This window comes from Felis catus, chromosome D4 (genome assembly GCF_018350175.1).
Source record: "Felis catus isolate Fca126 chromosome D4, F.catus_Fca126_mat1.0, whole genome shotgun sequence".
Lineage (NCBI taxonomy): Eukaryota > Metazoa > Chordata > Mammalia > Carnivora > Felidae > Felis > Felis catus.
This window is the reverse complement of record NC_058380.1, coordinates 89,914,879-89,936,429: the sequence shown is the minus strand read 5'-3', so window position 1 is coordinate 89,936,429 and position 21,551 is coordinate 89,914,879. Positions and strand designations below refer to the sequence as shown.

The following is a 21,551-nucleotide window of genomic DNA, read 5'->3' as shown; positions in this document are numbered from 1 at the left end:
TTAGCTGTTTGTTCACTTCGGCACAAAATGCCGTGGAAAGCTTTTTATTAAAATTGTAAACCGAGCCCCAAGTTAGTCCTCCCGAATCTACGGATGAAGTCTGTATTTGCACGTATTGTGGGGTTTGCTGCTCCCCACTTGGTTCTGTGGGCCATGGAATTAATTTCACTTGGCTGTGTTCCTCCGTGGGAGGCCGAGAGGAGAGGTGTGTGAGGGTGACAGTGCCTTCACGTGTGCCCCGAGGGCCACAGCTGCCACCCTCTGAAGCTCACACACACACACACACACACACACACGCCTTGGGAGTCCAAGTCCGTGGCTGAGCAAGTCACGTGTCCAGGGATGAGCCACTTTATAGGAGCAGCACCAGGCTCAGCGAATCAGTGATAAGAACCCTGGCTTATTAGCTTGAGCGCTAAATGGTACGTGTGAGGTGTCATTCACAGTCCGGCTCCGCCCCGGTCTCTGTGCGACCGTGGAAGCAGAGTGCTCCTCATTTTCATGGGCGTCACTGTGGGTACAAGCCTTTGTGAAAGGCAGAACGACGCTATACGTGCTTAACGACTAACAGAAAAATGTATCTTCTAGCTGAGTTGTGACCCCAGTTTAACTCAGATAATTGCTTCACCACTATCTCTGCGCATTCTGATACCTGCCCACATACATCTGCTGTAAGAATTGTAGTTTGCTTTGACCAAATCAAGCCTGAATAAATTTTTCCTAATGTGCTTATATCATGTTCTGAGCTTAGACTCACTGCACAGCACAGCGTTCTCTCTCTGGTGGTTTCCGATGATCTGGAACGTTCTTGCTGTTTTCTAGATCTGTGGTTCCCCCTCAGGACTCACTAAATGTTGTTGTCACGTGATAAATGGTGGATGTTTTACAGTAAAAGTAGGCCTACTGTCATCAAGGGTTTATAGACGGCTGAATACTGATTGACCTGTGTCTGTTGTCTTAGGTTCAAGGACGCCCACAAAAAACACAGAGCATCATCATCTTAGAGTCCCACGTCATCTGCTGCACACTGAGCACGAGTGGCGGTTTACTGCTCGAGTCTGCTTTTCGTGGGCAAGGGGGTGTCCCCTTCAGTTGTGTCATCGTCGATGAGGTCAGTGGGCAGTCGGCCGAACGGCCGTATGGCTTATGCTGGCGCTGTGCGGGCCGAGCCGGGGCGGGCGGGGAGCCGCGCTGCTTCGAGGACCCGGAGGAAACGGTCTCGGAGCATCTGGTTTTTACCTGCCGTCGCGTGTGTGCGAGGTCTCTTGTGTTGAAATGTGCTGCTGACGGCCCCCCACAGCCGAACTGGCTTTTCCGGAATTGGGATGATAGTCTTAAGGATACCTGACTGACTGGTCCCTGCCCAAGAAGTGTCTCCTCTCTGCTCGGAATAGCAGAGGCAGTTGGCGTATAATTTTGGACAGCTCTGAGCCACAGTGTTTTCAGCTCATACCCGTGACTTGTAGTTCATTCACGGAGCAGACATTTGTCAGGCACCTGCTGTTTGCCAGAATGTAGAGCCAGAAGACCGAAGACGTGGAAAACGAGCTACAAGAGGGTTGGTCCAAGATCCGGCTTCACCAAAATGAGAGGATGGAAACGGGGGAAGTGATGACACGCTTGAAGAAGGTGTCCTCGAAGAGAAGCTTGAGTCTTGCAGATGACAAGGCCAGCTAGGAGCAAGGGAGAAGGGGGGTGGCAGGGAGAGGGGGACGCACCGCCACGCACTTCCCTCAGGCACGTGCCCAGCGAGAACAAAGAGCACAGAACTGGGGCGTCACACGGCTCTGGCTCGCGCTGGCTCCCCGGTGGTCGTGGCACCTGAGCCATGCCGACCTCACGATGCATGTGCGGCGGTTCTTTCACTCGATGGTTTAGAGCGTTTGTGTCCGTTGTTACGGTTTTACTTTGTAACCATAGAAAAATCCTTCTCTGTTTTTCTCCGTTTATAGTATTCTTTTATTTTAATCAAAAAAAAAAAAAAAAAAAAAAGTCGGTGCTCATCACAAGCGTCCACTCAAAAATCCTGGCTGGTATTCAGTGCAGAAGGAGAAAGTGTGATACTTTTCTGAATGTTAGAACTTTTGTGAATTTGAGAAACCGCACGGGGATAAAGAAACAGCAGAGATGATGAAGAATACCTTTTCATTCTGTACTTTTCTTACCCAGGCTGGGCAGTCTTGTGAAGTGGAGACTCTTACCCCGCTCATCCATCGATGTAACAAGCTGATCCTCGTCGGAGACCCAAAACAGCTCCCTCCCACGGTCATTTCCATGGTGCGTTTGTTTCACGTTCGTAATACTTTAAAGGGGGGGGGGGGCTTTTTGTTTTTGTGTTTGGAGGGGGGCTTTCTTGGGTCATCATCTCCTGTTTGGAGGGAAAAGTAGGGAATGGCTAAGAAGAGAGAAGCACCGTTTGGATTTTAACAGGTAAAAGTCTGTGAAAATGTCCCTCTGTTCCTAATTGTGCTTACGTACATACGTGACCCATGCAGTGGGAGCGTCAAAGACCAGAAGACGAGAAAGACCCGTGTTCCGTGTGCATTGGGCTTTTTCTTTGGGAAACAGCGTGCAGCTATCTTAAGGGCTGTATCTGATCCATTTTAGTAAACACCAAAACTATAATACAAGGAAAATTTTAAAAGGAGAAGTTTCCCAACCTCCTGATTTATATTTAAATGTATGCAGATTTGAGGAAAACATTACACAGAGTACTTTAAATGTACTTTTAGAGTACACTTCCAGTTTTAGAATTCTGTGTCCTATCGGGGGGATAAAAAATGTGCTTCTCACGTCCTCTGAAAGTGCAGCGTCAGGAAGGGAGGAAGGGGGCTCTGAACCCCGCCTGCGGGAAGGACCAGCACCTTGGCAGTGGCCTGTCTCTCCTGTTCCCTCACCAGAGAGGGCTCCTAGAAATAAATGCCCACCAGAGTTGGGATTTAATAAATGTTTTGGGTAATCTGAATAGGTGTAGACCATGGCGTTGAATTTAATAATGTTTGTGTATTTCACTAATACATAGCTGATTTGTACAAACCTAGAGTACTGGCTGCATAAACAACCCCAGGGAACAGATCCTTCCCAAGCGTGTGTGTGCACTTGTGGAATGAAAGCGTGCGGTTTTTGTTGTCCTCATGGTGTTTTGACTTTGGAATCATTCAGAACGATAGTGCGGCTCTTTCACACCTGAGCACACTGTGCGATCACACCTGCTCTGAGTGAAGACCTGTGTCCATAGGGAAAAGCTGCTGGCGATCTTGTTCGGGGGAGTAAGGAAGAGCCAACTCTGTACCATGTTTCTTTTCATTTAAAGTTTATTTATGTTGAAAGCGCGAGAGAGCACGGGACGGGGAGGGGAAGAGGGAGAGAGTGAGAGAATCCCAAGCAGGCTCTGCACCGTCAGCACAGAGCCCGATGCGCAGCTCCAACTCAAGAATGACCTGAGCTGAAGTCAAGAGTCGGTTCCGGGTGAGCCACCCAGGTGCCCCCGTTGTACTGCATTTGTTTTGAATAACAAAATAACAAAATAACTTTGTGTTATTTCACAAAGTTACCGATTAAATTCTTGATGGGCCCCAACTTTATTACCTCCTTTGGTGATTGATAAAAGCGACAGAAATGAGAAAAATCTGGCCTTTTTGTTATTGTTGCCGAAACAATGCAGCCTTCTTGAGAACAATTTAGAAAATAATTACAAAGTTAATTTTCTCAACTTGCCTTTCTGTCCACCTCTATTTAAGGAGAATCGTTGTGAGTATTTTAACAGATTTTGTGGCCTATTCTCATTCGTGTCTTTCCATCAGCGTTTACTGAGTGCCAGCCTCATTCAGGCACTGTTCTAGGTGCTGGCGTTAAGACAGTGAAGAAAAGAGACCGAAATCCCTGCTTGCGTTATGGAGCTGGCACCCGGGGGGTCAGTAACTAAGTCCCTAAAAGATGGCTTGTGTGTGGTTGTTTATATGTAGGGTTTGCCTTAAAGGGCCAGAAGCATTCTGTGCCAGATTGTCTTTTTTCCAGTCCAGAAAGAGATCAGGATTATCCTTCCACGTCAGAGCGTAGAAATCCACGTCATTCTGTAGGATAGACTGGGGTTTTTTTCGCAGGTATGGAAGTGGTACCTTTTTCTTTTTCCCCAGAAAGAAGATTCAAAATGAGGTTTTGGCCAGCTTGTGAAGAGAGAAACTTCTGGGGATGTGGATAAAATTGTTGAATGTCTACTAATACTAAGTTACATAAACCTATTTAAAATCACATACAGAAGTAACCTATGATTTAGGAAGTAACGCCTTTCTTCCGCCACTCTCCCGATTGGTGAACTTTGCACGCACGTCTTCAGTGCCGTGTCTTAGGCATCGCGTGCGAAGCTCCCATCTCCGTTGTCCTCGTGCATCCCGCAGAGTACATTTGCATCTAGGTTACTTAAGACACGGTACTTATCTGTGTGATGTTGACATTAAAAAGTGGATCCCACTGGATCCCGTTGAAAAATCCCACTGATTTTCCAGGTTGTAACCCACTAACGGGTTTATGCAATCATCTTAGTAATTACTGTCAGTTGTCGGTCTTCTCCATGGGAACATCTGTTCTGTGATGCTTGAGCTAAGTCACCTTAGCAGTCTCAGCACCCCAAACCATAGTGGCTCCGTGTATGTTGGATGGACGGACGGACAGATGGATGGAGAAATTGGTCTTTAAAAGGCTTGTACGATGAGTCGATGTTTCCATTTGTGGGAGAGTCCCCTAGAAATAATTGTTAAAATCTGTGTTACAGTTCTTTGTTTCTTTTCTTACTGATTCTTTCCGGCGACCTCTGTTTACATCAAAATAGTTTCAGTTTGTGGCCACTTACAAGACCACATCTTTTTCATAAGCCGTATGTAGATTTTCTAAATGAACTTTTTTATAGTCAAGCTACATGGCTTTTCAAGGGCCGGAGTCAGAAACCTCTTCCTCTGAATTTTTGCTTGTTGGTCATCTCAACGCCACCTAAACCTCGCCATTCCCATATTACCACTCAGTGTTTGATGATAGTGGGAAAAGTATAAATGAATTCTTGGAAATTGGTTCCTCCCTTTCAGAAAGCGCAGGAGTATGGCTATGACCAGTCAATGATGGCTCGCTTCTGCAAGCTGCTGGAAGACAGCGTAGAGCACAATGTGATCGGCAGGCTGCCTGTTTTACAGCTTACTGTTCAGTACAGGATGCACCCAGACATATGTCTCTTCCCCTCTAATTACGTTTATAACAGAAGCTTGAAAACAAATAGGTGAGTTCATTCCTTTTTTTTTTTTTTAAGTTTATTTGGGGGGGGTAGGGGGAGAGGAGAGAGGGAGGGAGGGAGGGAGGGAGGGAGGGAGAGAGAGAGAAAGAGAGAGAGAGAGAGAGAGAGAATATCCCCAGCAGGCTCCACACTCTGCACAGAGCCCTACAGGGGGCTTGAACTCACAAACCGTGAGATCATGACTTGTGCTGAAATCAAGAGTCAGACACTTAACTGACTGAGCCACCCAGGTGCCCTCCGTTTATTCCTTACTGCTTATTTTATTTGTAGGGTTAGCTGCTTAAGAAGAATAGGTATTTTAGTGTGTTCTTAAGTCCTGTCATAAAAAATGTAAAACAAAGGTTTAGTAATTTTTTTCTAATTACAGGAGCCATGTTGATTTTAGCAAATGTATATAAACAAAAAAGAAGGGGGGAAAGATTGCCCTTATTTATGCTACCCAGAAATAATCACTCATAGCATCTTGCTGTATCTATTTCCAATCTTTGTATTATGCCTATCTTTTTAAAAAATTTTTTCACTTTAAAATTATTTTATAGGGGCGCCTGGGTGGCGCAGTCGGTTAAGCGTCCGACTTCAGCCAGGTCACGATCTTGCGGTCCGGGGGTTCGAGCCCCGCGTCGGGCTCTGGGCTGATGGCTCAGAGCCTGGAGCCTGTTTCCGATTCTGTGTCTCCCTCTCTCTCTGCCCCTCCCCCGTTCATGCTCTGTCTCTCTCTGTCCCAAAAATAAATAAATGTTGAAAAAAAAATTTTTTTTTTAAAAATAAAATTATTTTATAATATTTATTTTGAGAGCGAGCACAGGTGAGGGGCACAGAGAGAGGGAGAGAGGGAATCCCAAGCAGGCTCAGCGCCGTGAGCATCGAGCGCAGCGTGGGGCTCAATCCCATGAACCGTGAGATCACGACTGAGCCAAAATCAAGAGCCAGACGTGCAACTGACAGAGCCACCCGGGCACCCCACTTTTTGAATTCTTTTTTAAAAACTTTTTTTTTTAAGTTTATTTAGTTCACGAGAGCATCGGCGGGCAGGGGCAGAGGGAGAGAGAGCATCCCAAGCAGGCTCCATGTTCAGCACAGAGCCCCACGTGGGCTTGATCTCGTAAACTGAGACCATGACCTGAGCTGAAATCAGGAGTTGGACGCTTAACCGACTGAGCCACCCAGGCCCCCCCCCCCCGCCTTTTTTAATTTTGGGGGGGGAAAAATCATACCATACTGTACATAGTACAGATTTTCCTTGACTTATGACGGAGTTATGTTCCTATAAACATAAGTCAAAAAGGCATGCAATATACCTAACCTACCCTCCCAAGCATCCTAGCTTAGCCCAGCCTGGTGACATGTGCTCAGAACCCCTACCGTTAGTCTACAGCTGGGCAAAGTCATTTAACGCGAAGCCTATTCTGTGATAAAGTGCTGGATGTCCCGTGTGATGCACTGAATACGGTACCGAAAGTGACAAGTGGAGTGGTTGTCCGTGTAGGGGAGGTCACCCTCGTGATCGCGGAGCTGCCTGGGAGCTGCGGTTCGCTGCTCTCGTGAGAGGAGCATTCAGCACGTGGCTAGCCCGGGACAGGATTCCAATTTACAATTCCCAGTGCGATTTCCTCGTGAGTGCTGTTTAGTCGTGGTTATCTGTAAGTGCATAGACCACTCGCCCTCACTGAGAACAGAAATAAAATCTGTGTTTTACCTTTTGCTAAAACACATTCTGAGAAGATATCTTATCCCCAGCTTCTTCCCTGACAAAAAAATACTAATTAATAATGAGAATTTTTTTTCTTATAACTTGTATGCTGAATGGTGGCTGCTTTTTCGTAGACTGACTGAAACCAATCGGTGTTCATCAGACTGGCCGTTTCAACCTTACCTCGTGTTTGATGTCGGAGACGGTTCAGAAAGACGGGATAATGAGTATGTTTTCCTCCCTTGAATCCCCAGTGATGGTCCCAGAGTTGTTCTATTATTTTTCATATTTATATTGAAAACATTTTCTGTGCCTCTCTCTGCCTAGGATCAGGGCACGGTCATTCTTAGGGAGCTAGGCTACTAGCTTCTCCTTTTTATCATAGATTATTAATATCTCTGTCTATATGTTTCGGCCTTGTAGTTCTTCTTAAGTCTGTAATGGGGATCGTAATCCCTACCATGATAAGCTCTTGAGCAAATACATGCTAAGGTCACAGCTGTGAGTAGGACAGACATGGCCCCAGTGCATGGCTGTTGTGATCGAAGACAAGAGGCAGTATAGATCCCTTGGATGCAGGTGGGAGACAAAGGGTGAACGACCCCTCACGTGTGGGATTGTGAGTAAGGGAGCACGTTCCAGGCAGTCTGAGAATGACAGAAAGGATTGGTGGCTGGTAAGCAGTAAAAACTTCAAAGGAGTCAGGGCTTACGAGAAAATAAGAGAGTAATAGTCTAAAGGCTGCGTTTGTCAGCACAGGGCCTATCTAGAAGTAAGGAGAAATAGAAGTGCCACCTCTGTGTCACCGAGAGCGCCGTAGAGAAGGTGACATCCTCAGTAAGAACGAGGCAGTAAGCCACCGAGGAGGGGGGAGGGGACATTCAGCGAAGAAGTTAAGAGAGACAGAGAAGCAGTTGGCCACAAGGAATGTGGAGGTGAAGGTCATAGAGGAACGTTGGCCTGAGAGGTGAATGACGAAAATAAGGACTTCAGAGATGGAAGAGAAGGCTGGCTGACTGGGTTTTCTGTCAAGTGAGCCTAGAAGTTAAGAACATGGGGATTAAAGGCCCTTAAACTGAGACCTTCAGGCAGCTTCAGGTGCAGTGCGGTTGTCCTGGAATGGGAGTGAAGGGGTGCATGTCGTTTGGGAAGTGAGCTGGGAGTGCAGGGGGAGGCCAGTGCGGACGTGCCCCCAGGCTGCGTCCTGTTCAGTCCGCGTGGACGGCGGCCCCTGGCCGTGGGTGCGAGCTCCGCGCAGCCAGTGCTGGGGAGTGAAGGAAGACGATCCCGTCTAGAGCGCTGGTCTCAGTGTGTGCAAATTCTTTTTTTTTTCTTTATTTTAAGTTTATTTATCTTGAGGGAGACGGGGAGAGGGGCAGAGAGAGGGGGAGAATCGCAAGCAGGCTCCGTGCTGTCAGGGCAGAGCTCAGCTCGGGACAGAACCCACGACCCTGGGATCATGACCGGAGCCAAAACCAAGAGTCAGATGCCCAACCGACCTAGCGACCCAGGCGCCCCCAGACAGTAGATGCTTAGTGCTAGCTCTTTACTGTTCCTGTCTTGGTTACTGTCAATACTTCTTACTGTTGCTGTCCCTGTTTTGACAGATGAAGAGATCGATGAGTAAGCTTCAGGTGACATCACACTCTTCGTCCTCATAACTTCCTGTTTCACTGGGTGGTTGTATGTCTTTAAGGGTACCATATTGATGGTCATTGTAACAGCCTCTTTGAGCCACTGATGACTGAGCAAAGGTCAAAGCTACCTTCCTGCCCTTCACTCTAGCAGAAAACAAAGTGGGACTGAAGCTAGCAGTTGGACTGCTATTAGTTTTGATGTGTTTTGTTTTGTTTTGTTTTGTTTTTCATCTTATTTAGCTCATATATAAATGTTCAAGAAATAAAACTGGTAATGGAAATAATTAAACTTATTAAAGACAAAAGAAGGGATGTTACTTTCCGGAACATTGGCATAATAACCCATTACAAGGCTCAGAAGACGATGATTCAGAAGGATTTGGACAAAGAGTTTGATAGAAAAGGGTGAGGCATCTATATTTTTACAGATATTTCCAGGTTTTCGGTTGAATTAAAAAGAAGAAAGAGGGGATAAAAGGAAACCTAACTCTAGGGAATGGTCTCACGCTGTGGTAAGATAGGAGGAGGAGACTCACGGGCTGGCTTGGGTCACGCTGGGTAGGGAACGCTCACCCTCCCAGCCCCGCAGACCAGTCAGTACCTCCTGCTGCTGGCAGTGTCCTCCCCACCACAACTGGCAGTGGAACCGACTGAGAAACCCTCCAGGCCTTTTCCTTTGGTTCCCGGGACTTGTTGACCTGAATTGTAATTCTAGCAGGATTCATGAAGTAACACTTGCACTTGGGATAAAGTATTTAACCCTTTTCATGCCTTTATGTAACAGGGTGAAGATCGTGTTTTTGTCTCATTGGAAAGCCATTAACTCAAACATTTCTTAACCTAGAAACACACAAGCTTACCAAAATTGGCTCTAGAAAAAATAGAAAATTTGAACAGACCTGTAAAAAGAGATGGAATTAGTGGTCAGACTCTTTCCAACAAAGAAAAACCCAGGACCAGGCTTCACTGGTGAATTCTGCCAGACATTAAGATAAGAATTAACACCAATCCTTCTCAGACTCTTCCAAAAAATAGAAGAGGAGGGAAGACTTTCTAACTCATTTTATGAGGCCAATATTACCATAATACCAGAGCCACGGAAAACATCACAAGAAGAGAGAAACTACAGGCCAGTATCCCTTATGAATATGGATGTAAAAATCCTCAACAAAATAATGGGAACTGAATTCAGCCGCATATTAAAAGGAGTATACACCAAGACCATAGTGGGATTATCTCAGGAATGCAAGGTTGGTTCAACATACAAAAGTCAATCTGTGTGATCTACCATACTAATAGAATAAAGGGAGAAAACCTACACGATCATCAGAATAGATGTAGAAGGAGCATTTGACTTTTCGTGATAAAAGCACTCAACAAACTAGGAATAGAAAGGAACTTCCGCGACCTAATAGAAGGTATCTATGACATGCTTGATGGTCAGACTGAGTGCTGTGCCGCTAGGATCAGGAAGGGTGCCTGCTCTTGCTACGTTTGTGCAGCATGGTTTTAGAGGTCCTAAGCAGGATAATTGAGCAAGAAAAAGAAATTAAAGGTGTTTGTATTATACGAGAACTAAAACTATCCCTTTTCATAGTTGGCCGGACCTACTATGTAGAAAACCCTAAAAATCCACATAAGCTCTCCATTCTAACAGGTGAGTTCAGCCAAGTTGTAGATGCAGGATCAGCATACAAAAATCCATCGCGTGTGTGCTCAGTAGCAACTAGCCATCTGAAAAGGAAATTTAAAAAACAATTCTGTTTATAATGGAGTCAAAAAGGACAAAATATTTAGGAATAAAAGAAAAGTACAAAATGGTGAAAGCAGTTAACACCTAGGTAAGTGGAGAGACATTCTCTGTGGATCAGAAGACTTCGTGTTGTGAAGGGGGCAGCGCTCCCCAGAGTGATCTACAAACTCACCCTCAATTCTGCCGTCTCTGCCAGAATTCCAGCTGCCCATTGTGTAGAAATGGACAAGCTGAACCTAAAATTCACGTGGAAATGCAAGACACCGCAATTACATTGAAAAAGAATACTGTTAGGGGCTCATGCTTTCCTATTTCAAGACTTACTACAAAGTTAGTTATCAGAAGTGGTATGGTCCTAAGGATAGACCTGTAAACCGGTAGACTAGAATTGGAAGTTCAGAAATAAACCCATGCATTTATGGCCAGTGGGTTTTCAACAAGGGGGCCCAGGCCATTCACTGGGGAAACAAAATGGTGCTGGACCAACTGGATCTCCACCTACAAGAGAATGAGTTTCGAACCTTGTCTCCCACCCCATAATGAACTCAAAGTGGAGTAGAGTAGGAAATCTAAGAGATAAAATTATAAAACTTGGAACAAAGGTATAAATCTGTATGACCTCAGATTAGACAATTTTCTGGTATGATACCCAAGCACAAGTTACCAAAGAAAGAGTAGATAAATTAGACTTGATAAAAATTAGAAACTTCTGTGTGTCAAAGTACACTACCAAAAAAGGGAAAAGACAGCCCACAGAGTGGGAGAAGATACGGATGGTTCCTGACTTACCATGGTTTGACTTAGAATTTTTCAGCTTTCTGATGGTGTGATAGCAGCACACATTCAGTAGAAGCTGTACTTCAGGTTTTGAATTTGGCTTTTTCTCCCCGGGGACTGGTGTGCGGTATGATCCTGCCTCGTGATGCTGGGGAGCGGCGAGCCTCAGTGCCCGCTCAGCCCCACGGTTCCGGGGGTGAACCATGACACAACCGTTCTGTACCTATCGCAGCGCAGTGGTCAATAAGTTACGTAAGATAACCTAGCACTTTATCAGGAAGTGGGCTTTGCCCAACTGTAGGCAAACGTGAGTGTCCTGAGCCTGTTTGAGGCTGTCCAGGCTAAGCTCCGGTGTTCAGTAGGTTAGGTGTAACAAATGCATTCTCAACTTAAGGTATTTTTAACTTCTGATGGGTGTATTGGGATGTGACCCCATCCTAAGTCAAGGAAAGTCTACGTGCACATCCTGTATCCGATGGGTCTCCTATCCGGAGTATAGAAAGAACTCCCACAACTCGGTAACAAACAGTTGAGTCATCGGATTTTTTTTTTAACGAGCGAAGGCTTTGAATAGCGTTTCTCAGAAGAAGATTGTGACCGAATGGTCAACCAGCACGGGAAAGATGTTGCACCTCGTTTGTCACTAAGGGAAATGCACATCGAAACCACAGTGAGATACCCTTTCACCCACCTAAATGATGACGATGATGATAATAGATAATAACAGAGTCTGAACAAGGACGTTGAGAAATTGGAGCCCTTATGCTTTGCCGGGAAGAGTGTAAAATGGTAGATCACTGTGGAAAAACAGTTTGGCGAGTCCTCAAAAAGTTAAGCATAGAATTACCAAGCGACCGAGCAGCTCCCCTGCTAGGTATGTGCCCAAAAGAACGGAGAAGATGTTAGCACGAAAGCTGGTACGTGAATGTTCACAGCAACGTTACTCGTAACGGTCAAAAAGAGCAAACAAGCCAAACGTCCCTCAGTTGTAAATGGATCGATGGCGGTGAAAGAGGCCAAGCGGGAAGGGCCACGCGTTTTATGATTCCGTTTGTGTGAAATTACCAGACAGAAAGTAGGTTGGTGGTTGCCAGGCCTGGAGAGCGGGAGAAATCGCGAGGGACTGACTGCCGACGGGCACGAGGGGTGGAAGTGTCGTTGCGGAGGCAGACGGAGGTGGCGGTTGTACAACATAGCGGGTTCTGAGCACCACGGAATGCCGTACTTTAGAACGGGGAATCTTACGCTCCGTGAATCCTGTTTCGGTAAAAAAAAGAGAACCGCGAAAAAAGCTTTTGCAGAACACTGCCATGTAAACGGGTGCGTTTCGCGATGAGCTTCCTTTTTCCAACGAGCCTGTTTCTCTTTTGCAAATAGGCCGGCAGAAGTAGATACCGTGGACGCGTTCCAGGGCCGCCAGAAAGATTGTGTTATCGTCACGTGTGTCAGAGCAAATGCCATGCAAGGCTCCATTGGGTGAGTAACTCTCGTCACTGCCTTTTCACTGGTCTGTAGTCTCGAGCCAGATCTGTTTCCGACCACCGTCGGAGAATACCGTCATTTGCTCGCTCGGCCTTTATAAAGCCGTGCGTAACATCGTGAAGGTTTCCCTCCTTCGGTTGCGTGAAGTCGATCCGCTGTCTGGTGTGCTGCTCTTTGTACCTCGTGTGTTAACCTGTGTCCCCGTGGCAGTCTGTCCTTTCCCTCCGAAGAGTGCCCTCGATCTTGGACCGGGGGGAGTTTGCAGGGGGCTTGCTCCTCTCCAGGATGGGTCATGGAGTGGTTTTTCGTCTTCGCTGTGTTTTCGTGCTTTGGCCAAGTTTGTCAGCCTTAACTCCTGTGGGTTTACTCACTAAAGAGGCCCAGGACACTGTGACGGTTGACAGAAAACTCCCCCGCGTCTTGGAGCCCTGAGACTCCTGTGTAGTTACTTTTTTCCTTCTTTTGAGGAGGTGAAAGTTCCAGATTGTACAGATATGTTGACTTGGTCTGAAAGAAAACAGTAACGTAAGTAATGGTGACGTACGCTCTCCCTGCCCCGTTTGGAGAGAGTCTGCACGCACACACGGAGGCCTGGTGTCTCCGGGCCATCCTGTTAGCGGTCCGCTCTCTCCCAGCTCACTGGAAAGTTCACCTTGTTCACATGGCAGTTCTGTTCCTTCTGAGCTCCCCTAGATCTGTTGGTACATTTGTCTGAGACTTGTGTGTTTGTGTACTGGCTCCACGACATTTGAGTGATTTCAGATACATTTAAATGAAGAGTCACTGGTCAAGGAGCGCCCGGGTGGCTGTCTGTTAAGCGTCCGACTCTTCAGCTCAGCTCACATCTTGATCTCAGGGTCATGAGTTCAAGCCCCGTGTTGGGCTCCACACTGGACACGAAGCCTACTAAAAAATGGTTTTTTTTTAATTTTTAAAAATAATAACTGATCTAGTATTGTATTTTTAGGATGTTTCTAAGGCTTAAGAATGACACTGTTAAAACTGCCAGTGTCTCCTCCAAGTGAGACTAGGAGATTGACCGATGCACCACTTGGGAGGGAAAGCTCCGGATATTTTGTTTATTGTTTTTGATGGAAGTTTCTTATTTGCCGGGGACCCTATGTTGGGAAAAGGGAGAAAACCACATCACGTTAAAGGAGGAGAAGGAGCCCGAGAAAAGCTGTCTGATGTGTGTGTCTGTGACTCACCTACACTCACATGCTAAGTCATTCTGCAGAAAGAAGTAACTTTTTTTTTTTTTTTTTTTTTTTTTTTTTTACCACTTAGATTTCTGGCAAGTTTGCAAAGATTGAATGTCACCATTACACGAGCCAAGTACAGCCTCTTCATCCTCGGACATTTAAGGACCTTGATGGTAGGTGCATTCCTGGGACCAGAGGACTCCAGAGTCTGCCCATGGTTAACTGAGGCTGGCTCGAGGTTTCGTTTTTATTTTCCATCAAAATGCAAGTGATCGCAGGGTTACAGAATAATGAGCCTCTTCCCCCTGGTGGTTCTGCGCTCCAGCAGCTTCTGCCTGGGTGCTGACCGCTCACCCTGCCCCGGTCCAAGGCCCAGGTACCCATGGTCTGTTCTCAAGATGACCTTTTTCAGAAAGAAGAAAGAAGTCTCCCATCCGGGGACTGTTGAGATAGTAAATCCATACTATGAAGTGAAGTGCTTGGACAGCTGTGGGCACTTAGCAGGCACTCAGCTCACCTGGTTGTTACTGGCCCAGCTTAAGGCCAGCGGGAGGGAGCTGGCGAGCGCGCGCGGGTCCTCCCTCCTGTGTGCCGCGCGCTCCGTGTCCCCCGGGTGGGGGCCGTGGCGGAGCCCCTCTAGGAGAGGCGGCAGGTTTGCGTCCGTCCGTGGTGGACGGAGCGCGGCCTCATTCGGTGATGTCACGGCCCGGGAAAGCAGATGCTTGCTGCCTGTCCCCTTAGGGGTAATAGCTTCGGACTTGTCGAATTTCAGTGTCTAACACGGTCGTTGGTTATCGTAGGAGTGGAGCCAACTCATTCGGGTTTTTTTTCCCCGGTTTTCCCCCTACTTTCCGGCTCAGTGCCACCAGAGGGCATTCCGACGCCGTCTGGCCCGAGTACTTCTTCCCTGCGTCTGTGCTTTTCAGGTTTTCTTGTTTGGGTGCCCCGTTGAAAGAATTTTTGAAAGCTGCCGGTACCACCTGTTTTTAAGTCACTAGGAAAAACTTGTTAGGAGTTTAACTAAAGATTTTGTTTCTAGCATGTTCTAAATCCCGACACGGTGAAGTAACTATTAAAAATAAATCTTTACGTTGCTCTTAAAAGCGTCCAGCAGAACAGATAGCCGTAGGACTGTCTTTGCTTTTGAAATTGAATTTCCACTTGTACTTGTTTAGGATAAGATTCAGTGGGGCATATATTTTTGTAATTGTCTCACTATTATATCTCTCTGCCATGAACATTTATACATAAGCTGGAAGTTTGAAAAACATTTTCATAACTGAGGAGACTGTGTGAAGCGTGAACTTCTCTGAACTTTGTTCGCAACTTCCTGTGAATCTACAGTCACCTCAAAATAAAAGGTTTTTTGTAGAATTATTTTTCCTGGGACCGTAAGGATCTAAGTGTGAAAGCGGGATTTCTTATCAGTTGGTTGACCTATTACTATTTTTAGTAATAAATTTTTTGAATCTTGGCGGTGTTTAAACCTGGAAGGTAACATGGCACTTGTGTTGTGTCTGCCCTGATTAAAGGAGCCTCTGTGGGCTCCCCCGTTCCCACCGCCCCCTTCTGTTTGGCACCCAGGAGTTTGTGCCCTGGCAGTGCGGCCTGCGGTCGGATGACCGGGCAGGACAGAGTCCGGGTGGGAGGGCCCCGAGAGCGCGTGGGGGAGGTCTTCACTCTGGGAAGCCAGCGCCGTAAAAAGATGGAGAAAGAATACAGTAAAAAAGTCCCAGTTTATCACTTGGGTTTTTCCAACTTAACTTCCGCGGTCCTTGGAGCCTTTCTCCTGTGTTTTTGTTTTTTATGCTTACCCCAGTTTTCCTTCCGGAAACAGAACCAATGACGAAGGCACTTGGTTTTCTCTGAGAAACCAAGAGCGATAGCCCTTACTCAGAACCGTTTTTGTGCTCTCAGAATCCGATTAAACACCACCTTTAGGTGCCGTAGACGTGGCAGAGACAGCAAGACCATCTGCTTCGTGTCACACCTGTGTTTCGGCCACAGGGTGAGCATCTCTGGAGCTCTCCGGAGCGAGAAAGAGATCCGAGCCGCGGAGCCTGGCTCGCGGGCCTGCACGGTGCGCGCCGGCCCTGGCCTTGCGTGTTACTGACGCGGCCCTTCGAGCGTAACGAGATGCTGTGAGGTCAGCATCGATACTGCGGTTCGTCAAATCCAAGAAGCCATTATGACATAAGTCACTAGCTTATGTGCTACTCTTAGGCTGTGACGCTTTATTTCCACTTAGAACTTTTATTTTATATTTATTAAAAGAATTCTTCTAGTCTTGTTTAGACAGACGTAGGTCACTCTTGTTTGTGCACAAAAGAGAAAAAATACAAGATGAACAGGTTGAGAGATCCCTAAAAGTATTTCACCTTCCGAGTCTGGCGCTACGTCACCATTTCCCGGGTCACAGTCACATGGCCTCGTTGACGCACAGGCCGTGCCCCTGTGCCACCAGAAGGCGTTCCCTAAGAGTACCCCCCACGGTCTCCGGGGTTCTCCTCCAGCCCCTGGTCTCCGTTCTCCAGGAGTTGATGCTGGTACTTTTTTGTCTCATCAGAACATTTCTGTGGCTAGGTTTTCAGGCAAGAGCTGGGAGTCCTTCTTCCTTCAGGTGGTTTATTGACTGAAAGTCGAGGGGTCGTGGTTGCCTAGCCAGGAATTCCTCTAGGATTAGTTACTCAGAGACTGCGCCCTGGCTGGTAGGCACCCCAGATTCAGAAATGGTAAAATGTGAACACGGTGTGCATTTCAGAATCGGTTAAATAAAACATCGTTCCTATTTCACAGATGAGGAAACAGGCCCAGAGAGGCCCGCTTGACCCAGGTCGTGCAGCCAGTTAAAATTGCTGCCCTCTCCCACCTTTATGAATAGGACGGGAGCCCCCGCGAGGGCAGCGGACAGTGGACAGCTGTGCTCTCTGCCCTCCTCCTCTCGCTCCTTCTCTTCTCCCTCCCCCCTCCCCTTCCTTCCTCATCCTCCTCCTCTTCCTCCTTTGCTTCTCCTTCCCCTCCTCTCCCCCTCTTCCCCCTTCCTCCTCCCTGTCCTCCCCCTTCCCCTCTTTCCTCCTCTTTCTCCTATTCCTCCTCCTTCTCTTCCCCCCCTTCTCCCCCTCCTCTTCCCTCCAGGCTTTGTGTTTTTTCCTCTCAGGCACGCTCCTCTTTCTAAGGATGCCCACATTCTAATAACTGTAAAGCAGCAATTTATTGCCAAGCCAGGTCTAACAGGAAGTGAGGAGAATGCATGCTGGTGGGTTTTCTTCTCCTTAGGTGTGCCTCTTATAACTTGAGCTCCTCCAGGAAGGTGGGAAAAATCTGTGGAATAGTTGTCTCAGTGGATGAAGATGGTTTAGCCCCTTTGGAGTCTAGGAGGCCTTTGAGAATTCAGTGGCAGCTATGGGCCTCTTTCTAGAATAGTCACATGCACCCAAAAGTTAGGGCTTTCTGGCACCAAGCTTTCCTGCTCCAGCATATGAGCCTTTCGAGAAGCAGGCAAGACTCTAGATCAACAGTGTCCGAGGAACTTTCCGGGATGACAGAGCTGTTCGGTGCCCGCACCATCCAGTCACTAACTGCGAGGCACATGTAGCCACTGAGCACTTGAAATGCGGCTGCTGCAACCGAGGAAGTGCATTTCTTATTTAATTTAACTTAATTAATTGAAATTTAAATAGCTCCTTGTGGCTGCTGGCAACTGGTACGGTCTGTGTAACAGCCAGTGACCACACGGCACCAGTAACGTGGTAAAATGGGGCAAGTTCTTTCTTATAGGCGGTGACCAGGGCTCTTTTCTGATAACATGGCTTCTTTCTGTGTCTGGACTTCTCTTTCCTTTAGTGGATTCTTGAGAGCCTAATCATGAAGTGTATTTATTGTTGTTCAGAAATGAAAGAAATCTCATGCTTCCCAAGCATATGAGAGTTTTGGGGGGGGTTGTAATTGTCTCTCCCTTGTCTGTTTCTAGGAAAATCAGCACTGGAATCACCTGATTCAGGACGCACAGAAGCGGGGTGCCATTGTCAAGACGTGCGACAAAAACTACAGGCACGACGCAGCCAAGATTCTGAAACTCAAGCCCGTCCTGCAGAGAAGTCTGACTCACCCGCCCACCGTGGCCCCGGAGGTGGCCAGACCCCAGGGTGGCTTGCCCGGCAGCAAGCCAGACGGTGAATTTGCCAAGACGTCTTTCCCTTCCTCCCTGTATCACGTGCCTTCTGGCTGTAAGGAATCCACTGGTGCTGTTACCACCAAGGACCCTGAAAGACCTCCTATTCAGGACCGGCTTCGGGACCCACGACTGCTTAGGAGGCTGGGCATAGACCCCGAAGCCAAAGGGACATGCCCGAGGGATCCGCAGCCCCTGAGCCCCCAGCATCCTGGGGCCACGCCTCCCTCGGGGGAGCCAGGCTTCCCTCTGAGTCACCAGGACCTGGGTGGTGCCCAGCTGTCCACCGCCAGAGGGACCACGCTGAGCAACCAGAACCCTCCCGTGCAGTGGGAGCCTCCAGCTGCCGGTACGGATGTCGCCGCGAGTAAAAGAGCATGTGACTGGGAAGGAGGGCTCAGCCGCAGGAGAGAGACCAGGGCTTTCAGCGAAGGGGACCGGGAGACGCAGAGCCCTGAGAACCGTCACCCGAAGAGGCGCTCCGGCTGGGACAACAGGAGACTGGAGGAGGAAGACCGTGGTTCCAAGAGAAGAAAGTTTTTATAGTAAAGCCAAGTGACAGAGATGGTCAGCCCCAGCATCATCGCAGACTTAAGATGACCACCAATGGGACTGTCCAGATCCGATTATTTTTGTCCTTAAAGGCGTTTGCGTGCTGTTGGAAAACACGGCAAACGTATCCTAACACCTGAACCTCTCGGTGTCTTCGGTATCTTTTGTCAGCCGCAAAAGCTGTCGAGGGCGTTTGTGTGTCCGTTATATTGTCCTTGAAGACTTCAAATGTTGATCTCTTGTTGTTGTATAGTGAGGGAGACTGGAGTGGATGGTGTAAAAGTTGAAGTGTACATTTGTATAGCAAATAACAAAATCCTTTTACAATGTAATCTAGTAGACCGTTTTTCTTTCCCCTGCTTAAAATGTTGCTCATTTCCAACAGAACAAACTTTATAGCTAAAAAAAATAAAAAGGGGCAGGAGGAGGAGGGGGACAGGCCCTTTCAAACATTGTTATGGCAAGACAGACCTCTTCAGCCCGGGTAGTCTGCAGTAAGCTCAGTTAATGCTGGTGGGTCAGATGTCTCTAGTTCTATTTAAAAAAACAAGTGGAGTCTCCTGGGGGAACCTTCAGGAAGCAGAGCTACGTTAGGTGAAGTTCTGCTGATGTTGGGTGTTTTTAGATGAGGCTCCTTGGCACAGAATATTACGTTTCTCTGATGAGTTCGTCTACCTATTTCAGGGAGCACATGGGTTTCGAGCTTAGATTCGGATTTCCCCTTGAGATAGAAGAATACGAAATGAAAGAATCATTCTTGAGATACCATTCAGATGCTCCCCAGCGTATTGTGAGCATCCCGGAACCGGCGGGTTACAAGTCCAGTGGTCGTCAGGTGCCGGATCAGTGCAGGGGGGGACCCTGGAAGAGCCACCGAGGCTTGGGTGTGAAAGCTTGCCGGTTGCTGGGAGAATCCGACCAGTTTGTTTTGGGGGGAGCGTGAGGAACTGCCTGTTACTCCCCCCCCCCCCCCCAGGGGATTCTGGTCACTAACCGGGCAGCCTGGGACCCGAGAGGGCAAGCCAGATAGAATATTGTGGGCAGGAAATCCCTCTCTTTGAAAAGAGAAGGAGAAGAGTGCAGACGTGTGAGGTTGAGACCCAGGAAGAGAGCGGACAGCTTTCCTGTGAGCTCTGGGGCCCGCGTTACCTGCTGCCAGTACGTCAGTGCGGCAGGATCATTGGATCGGAGGGGATGGTGCTGTTGTGGGGGGTGCCATGGCGAGCGGACGTTTGTCTGGACAAGGGAGGCCTGTCTGACCGCAGGGTCAGACGTGAGGGTGCACGGTAGCGGGTGACGCTCGTCAGAACCCGTGGTTTGTAGCGACTGCTAGGCAGCCCGTTAGCTACTTTGGGGAGGAGACCAGACCCCTGGAGATCCACGTGCACCGTTTAAAATGCTGTCCTCTGCTTTTTAAACCAAGGGGGCTTTGTGTCAGAACTTCTACTGAAACTGGTTGTTCAAGAGCTTTAAAACATTTGCCAGAAGTTTTAAACCTACTTTCTGTGACCCACGTCCCGCCCAGCGGGGTCCAGACGGCTGCTGGCGTTGGGCCAACACTCCTGGCCCTGGGCGTGTGCTCCGTCCCCCGTCGGTGGGCAGGACACTTGTCCTTGGCCACGCGGTGTCAGAAAGCGCAGGGTGTGGGGTGCAGGGCGAGCCCCACCCCGTCTGAGTCAGGGGCTCTGTAAGCTTCCCGCATGTGCCTTTTCTCATTGTTAGTTTGAGTTCACTTTGCTGCTATCTTGTAAGATGCCTCATTGAGCGGATACTTGGTGGTGACGATTTAAAGGGTCGAAGAACTCCGTCGGCTCCTAAAAGGCGTGACAGTGACAGGCAGAGCTGGGGTCAGGAACTCCTCCCTCTGCTGGTGCAGCACAGAAATGAAGAGAGAAGTGCTCCCAGGCCAAACCCGGGCGGTGCTCTCTCCTGGGGCCCGGTGTTAACACCCGTCCTGGCGCTGTGCTCTTCTGTTGGTTCGCCACCCACCCAGCCTGTGTCCTGACAGCCCCTCCCTGGGAACACGGTCCCGCCCGATCCCGCATTTGAAACTGTTTGTTGTTCTGGTTGGTAAACATGTTGGCATAAATCATTTCATACGGGCGCCTCTCTGGTGGTGGCGGTCAGAACGGTGTCGTTCTCGCAGAGTGAAAAATACGGCTGTTGTCTTCGTCCTTGCCGTGGCGTTGGAAGGAAGCGCCCCGTTTTCTTTCTGTGTTCATTCTCTCACCACGAATATATCCTACTCAAACGCTTGTTTTGCCTCTTTGTATGCAATCTTCCTTGGCTTTACTGTGCATGGTTTATTTGGTGAATATATTTTCATGTGTTATTACCAGGAGCAGATTTGATAAGTACATGTGAATAACCTCCTGTAAATGAATTTTATAACAAAAATGCACTAAACTATTTTCTAAAATTAGCCGTGTAGACGATAATTTTTGGCTGCAGCTTTGATAATTCTTTCTAATGCTCTGAATTCATAGCTGGGATTCGGTGAACGGTGACCCTCTGGTCTTTGTGAAAACACACCTTTGAAGAGAAAAGGGTGAAATTAAACGTGGAAATAAGAAAACTGGCCTGAGTTAGGAGCTACATATGACGGGGTCGGGTGCGGTGTCCTAACCAGCGTGCTTTGGGTCACTTGATTTGTCTTAGGCGGAAATTACTGCCGGGGGTGGGGGGGGGGTGGGGGGGGGATTTGCTTTACGCAGGTCTGTTCTCCAGCCCCCTTCCCCCACCCCCACCCCGGCTCTCTGTGAAATCCCAGCCGCGAGGTCACAAGGTGTTCATGACCATCCGTGGTGGCCGGTCCTGTTTTGAGGCTTGGTTCGACAAAAGAGCACACTCACCTTTAGGCTGAGCCCGGGGAGAGCGGGAGAGGCTGGGCGGGCGTGAGCGGAGCTCCCAGAGTCACGATGGGGGACAGGGTGCAGACGTCCGAGGCGGGCTGACTGCGGATGGCAGCAGCCGTGGGGCGCCTTCATAAAACCAGTAGCTTCGGGG

At 48.2% G+C, this 21,551-nt stretch overlaps 1 protein-coding gene across 11 annotated transcripts in view; it reads left to right on the top strand.

Moving 5' to 3' along the window:
- The window catches only part of SETX (senataxin), a 65,006-nt gene extending 44,039 nt beyond the window's left edge, over positions 1 to 20,967 (top strand). For 9 of the 11 annotated variants that reach the window (XM_006939577.4, XM_023242908.2, XM_023242903.2 and 6 more), the window contains 8 exons: positions 962 to 1,111; positions 2,170 to 2,277; positions 5,079 to 5,266; positions 7,106 to 7,198; positions 8,849 to 9,013; positions 12,516 to 12,614; positions 13,908 to 13,995; positions 17,793 to 20,967. In XM_006939577.4, the coding sequence (XP_006939639.1) occupies positions 962 to 1,111; positions 2,170 to 2,277; positions 5,079 to 5,266; positions 7,106 to 7,198; positions 8,849 to 9,013; positions 12,516 to 12,614; positions 13,908 to 13,995; positions 17,793 to 18,539 (1,638 nt within the window). In that variant the 3' untranslated portion in view covers positions 18,540 to 20,967. Of the gene's footprint in view, positions 1 to 961; positions 1,112 to 2,169; positions 2,278 to 5,078; positions 5,267 to 7,105; positions 7,199 to 8,848; positions 9,014 to 9,392; positions 9,852 to 12,515; positions 12,615 to 13,907; positions 13,996 to 17,792 lie in introns of those variants that run through there. The other 2 variants (XM_045043553.1, XM_045043554.1) reach the window with 2 other exon arrangements.
- Positions 20,968 to 21,551: the final 584 nt, after the last annotated feature.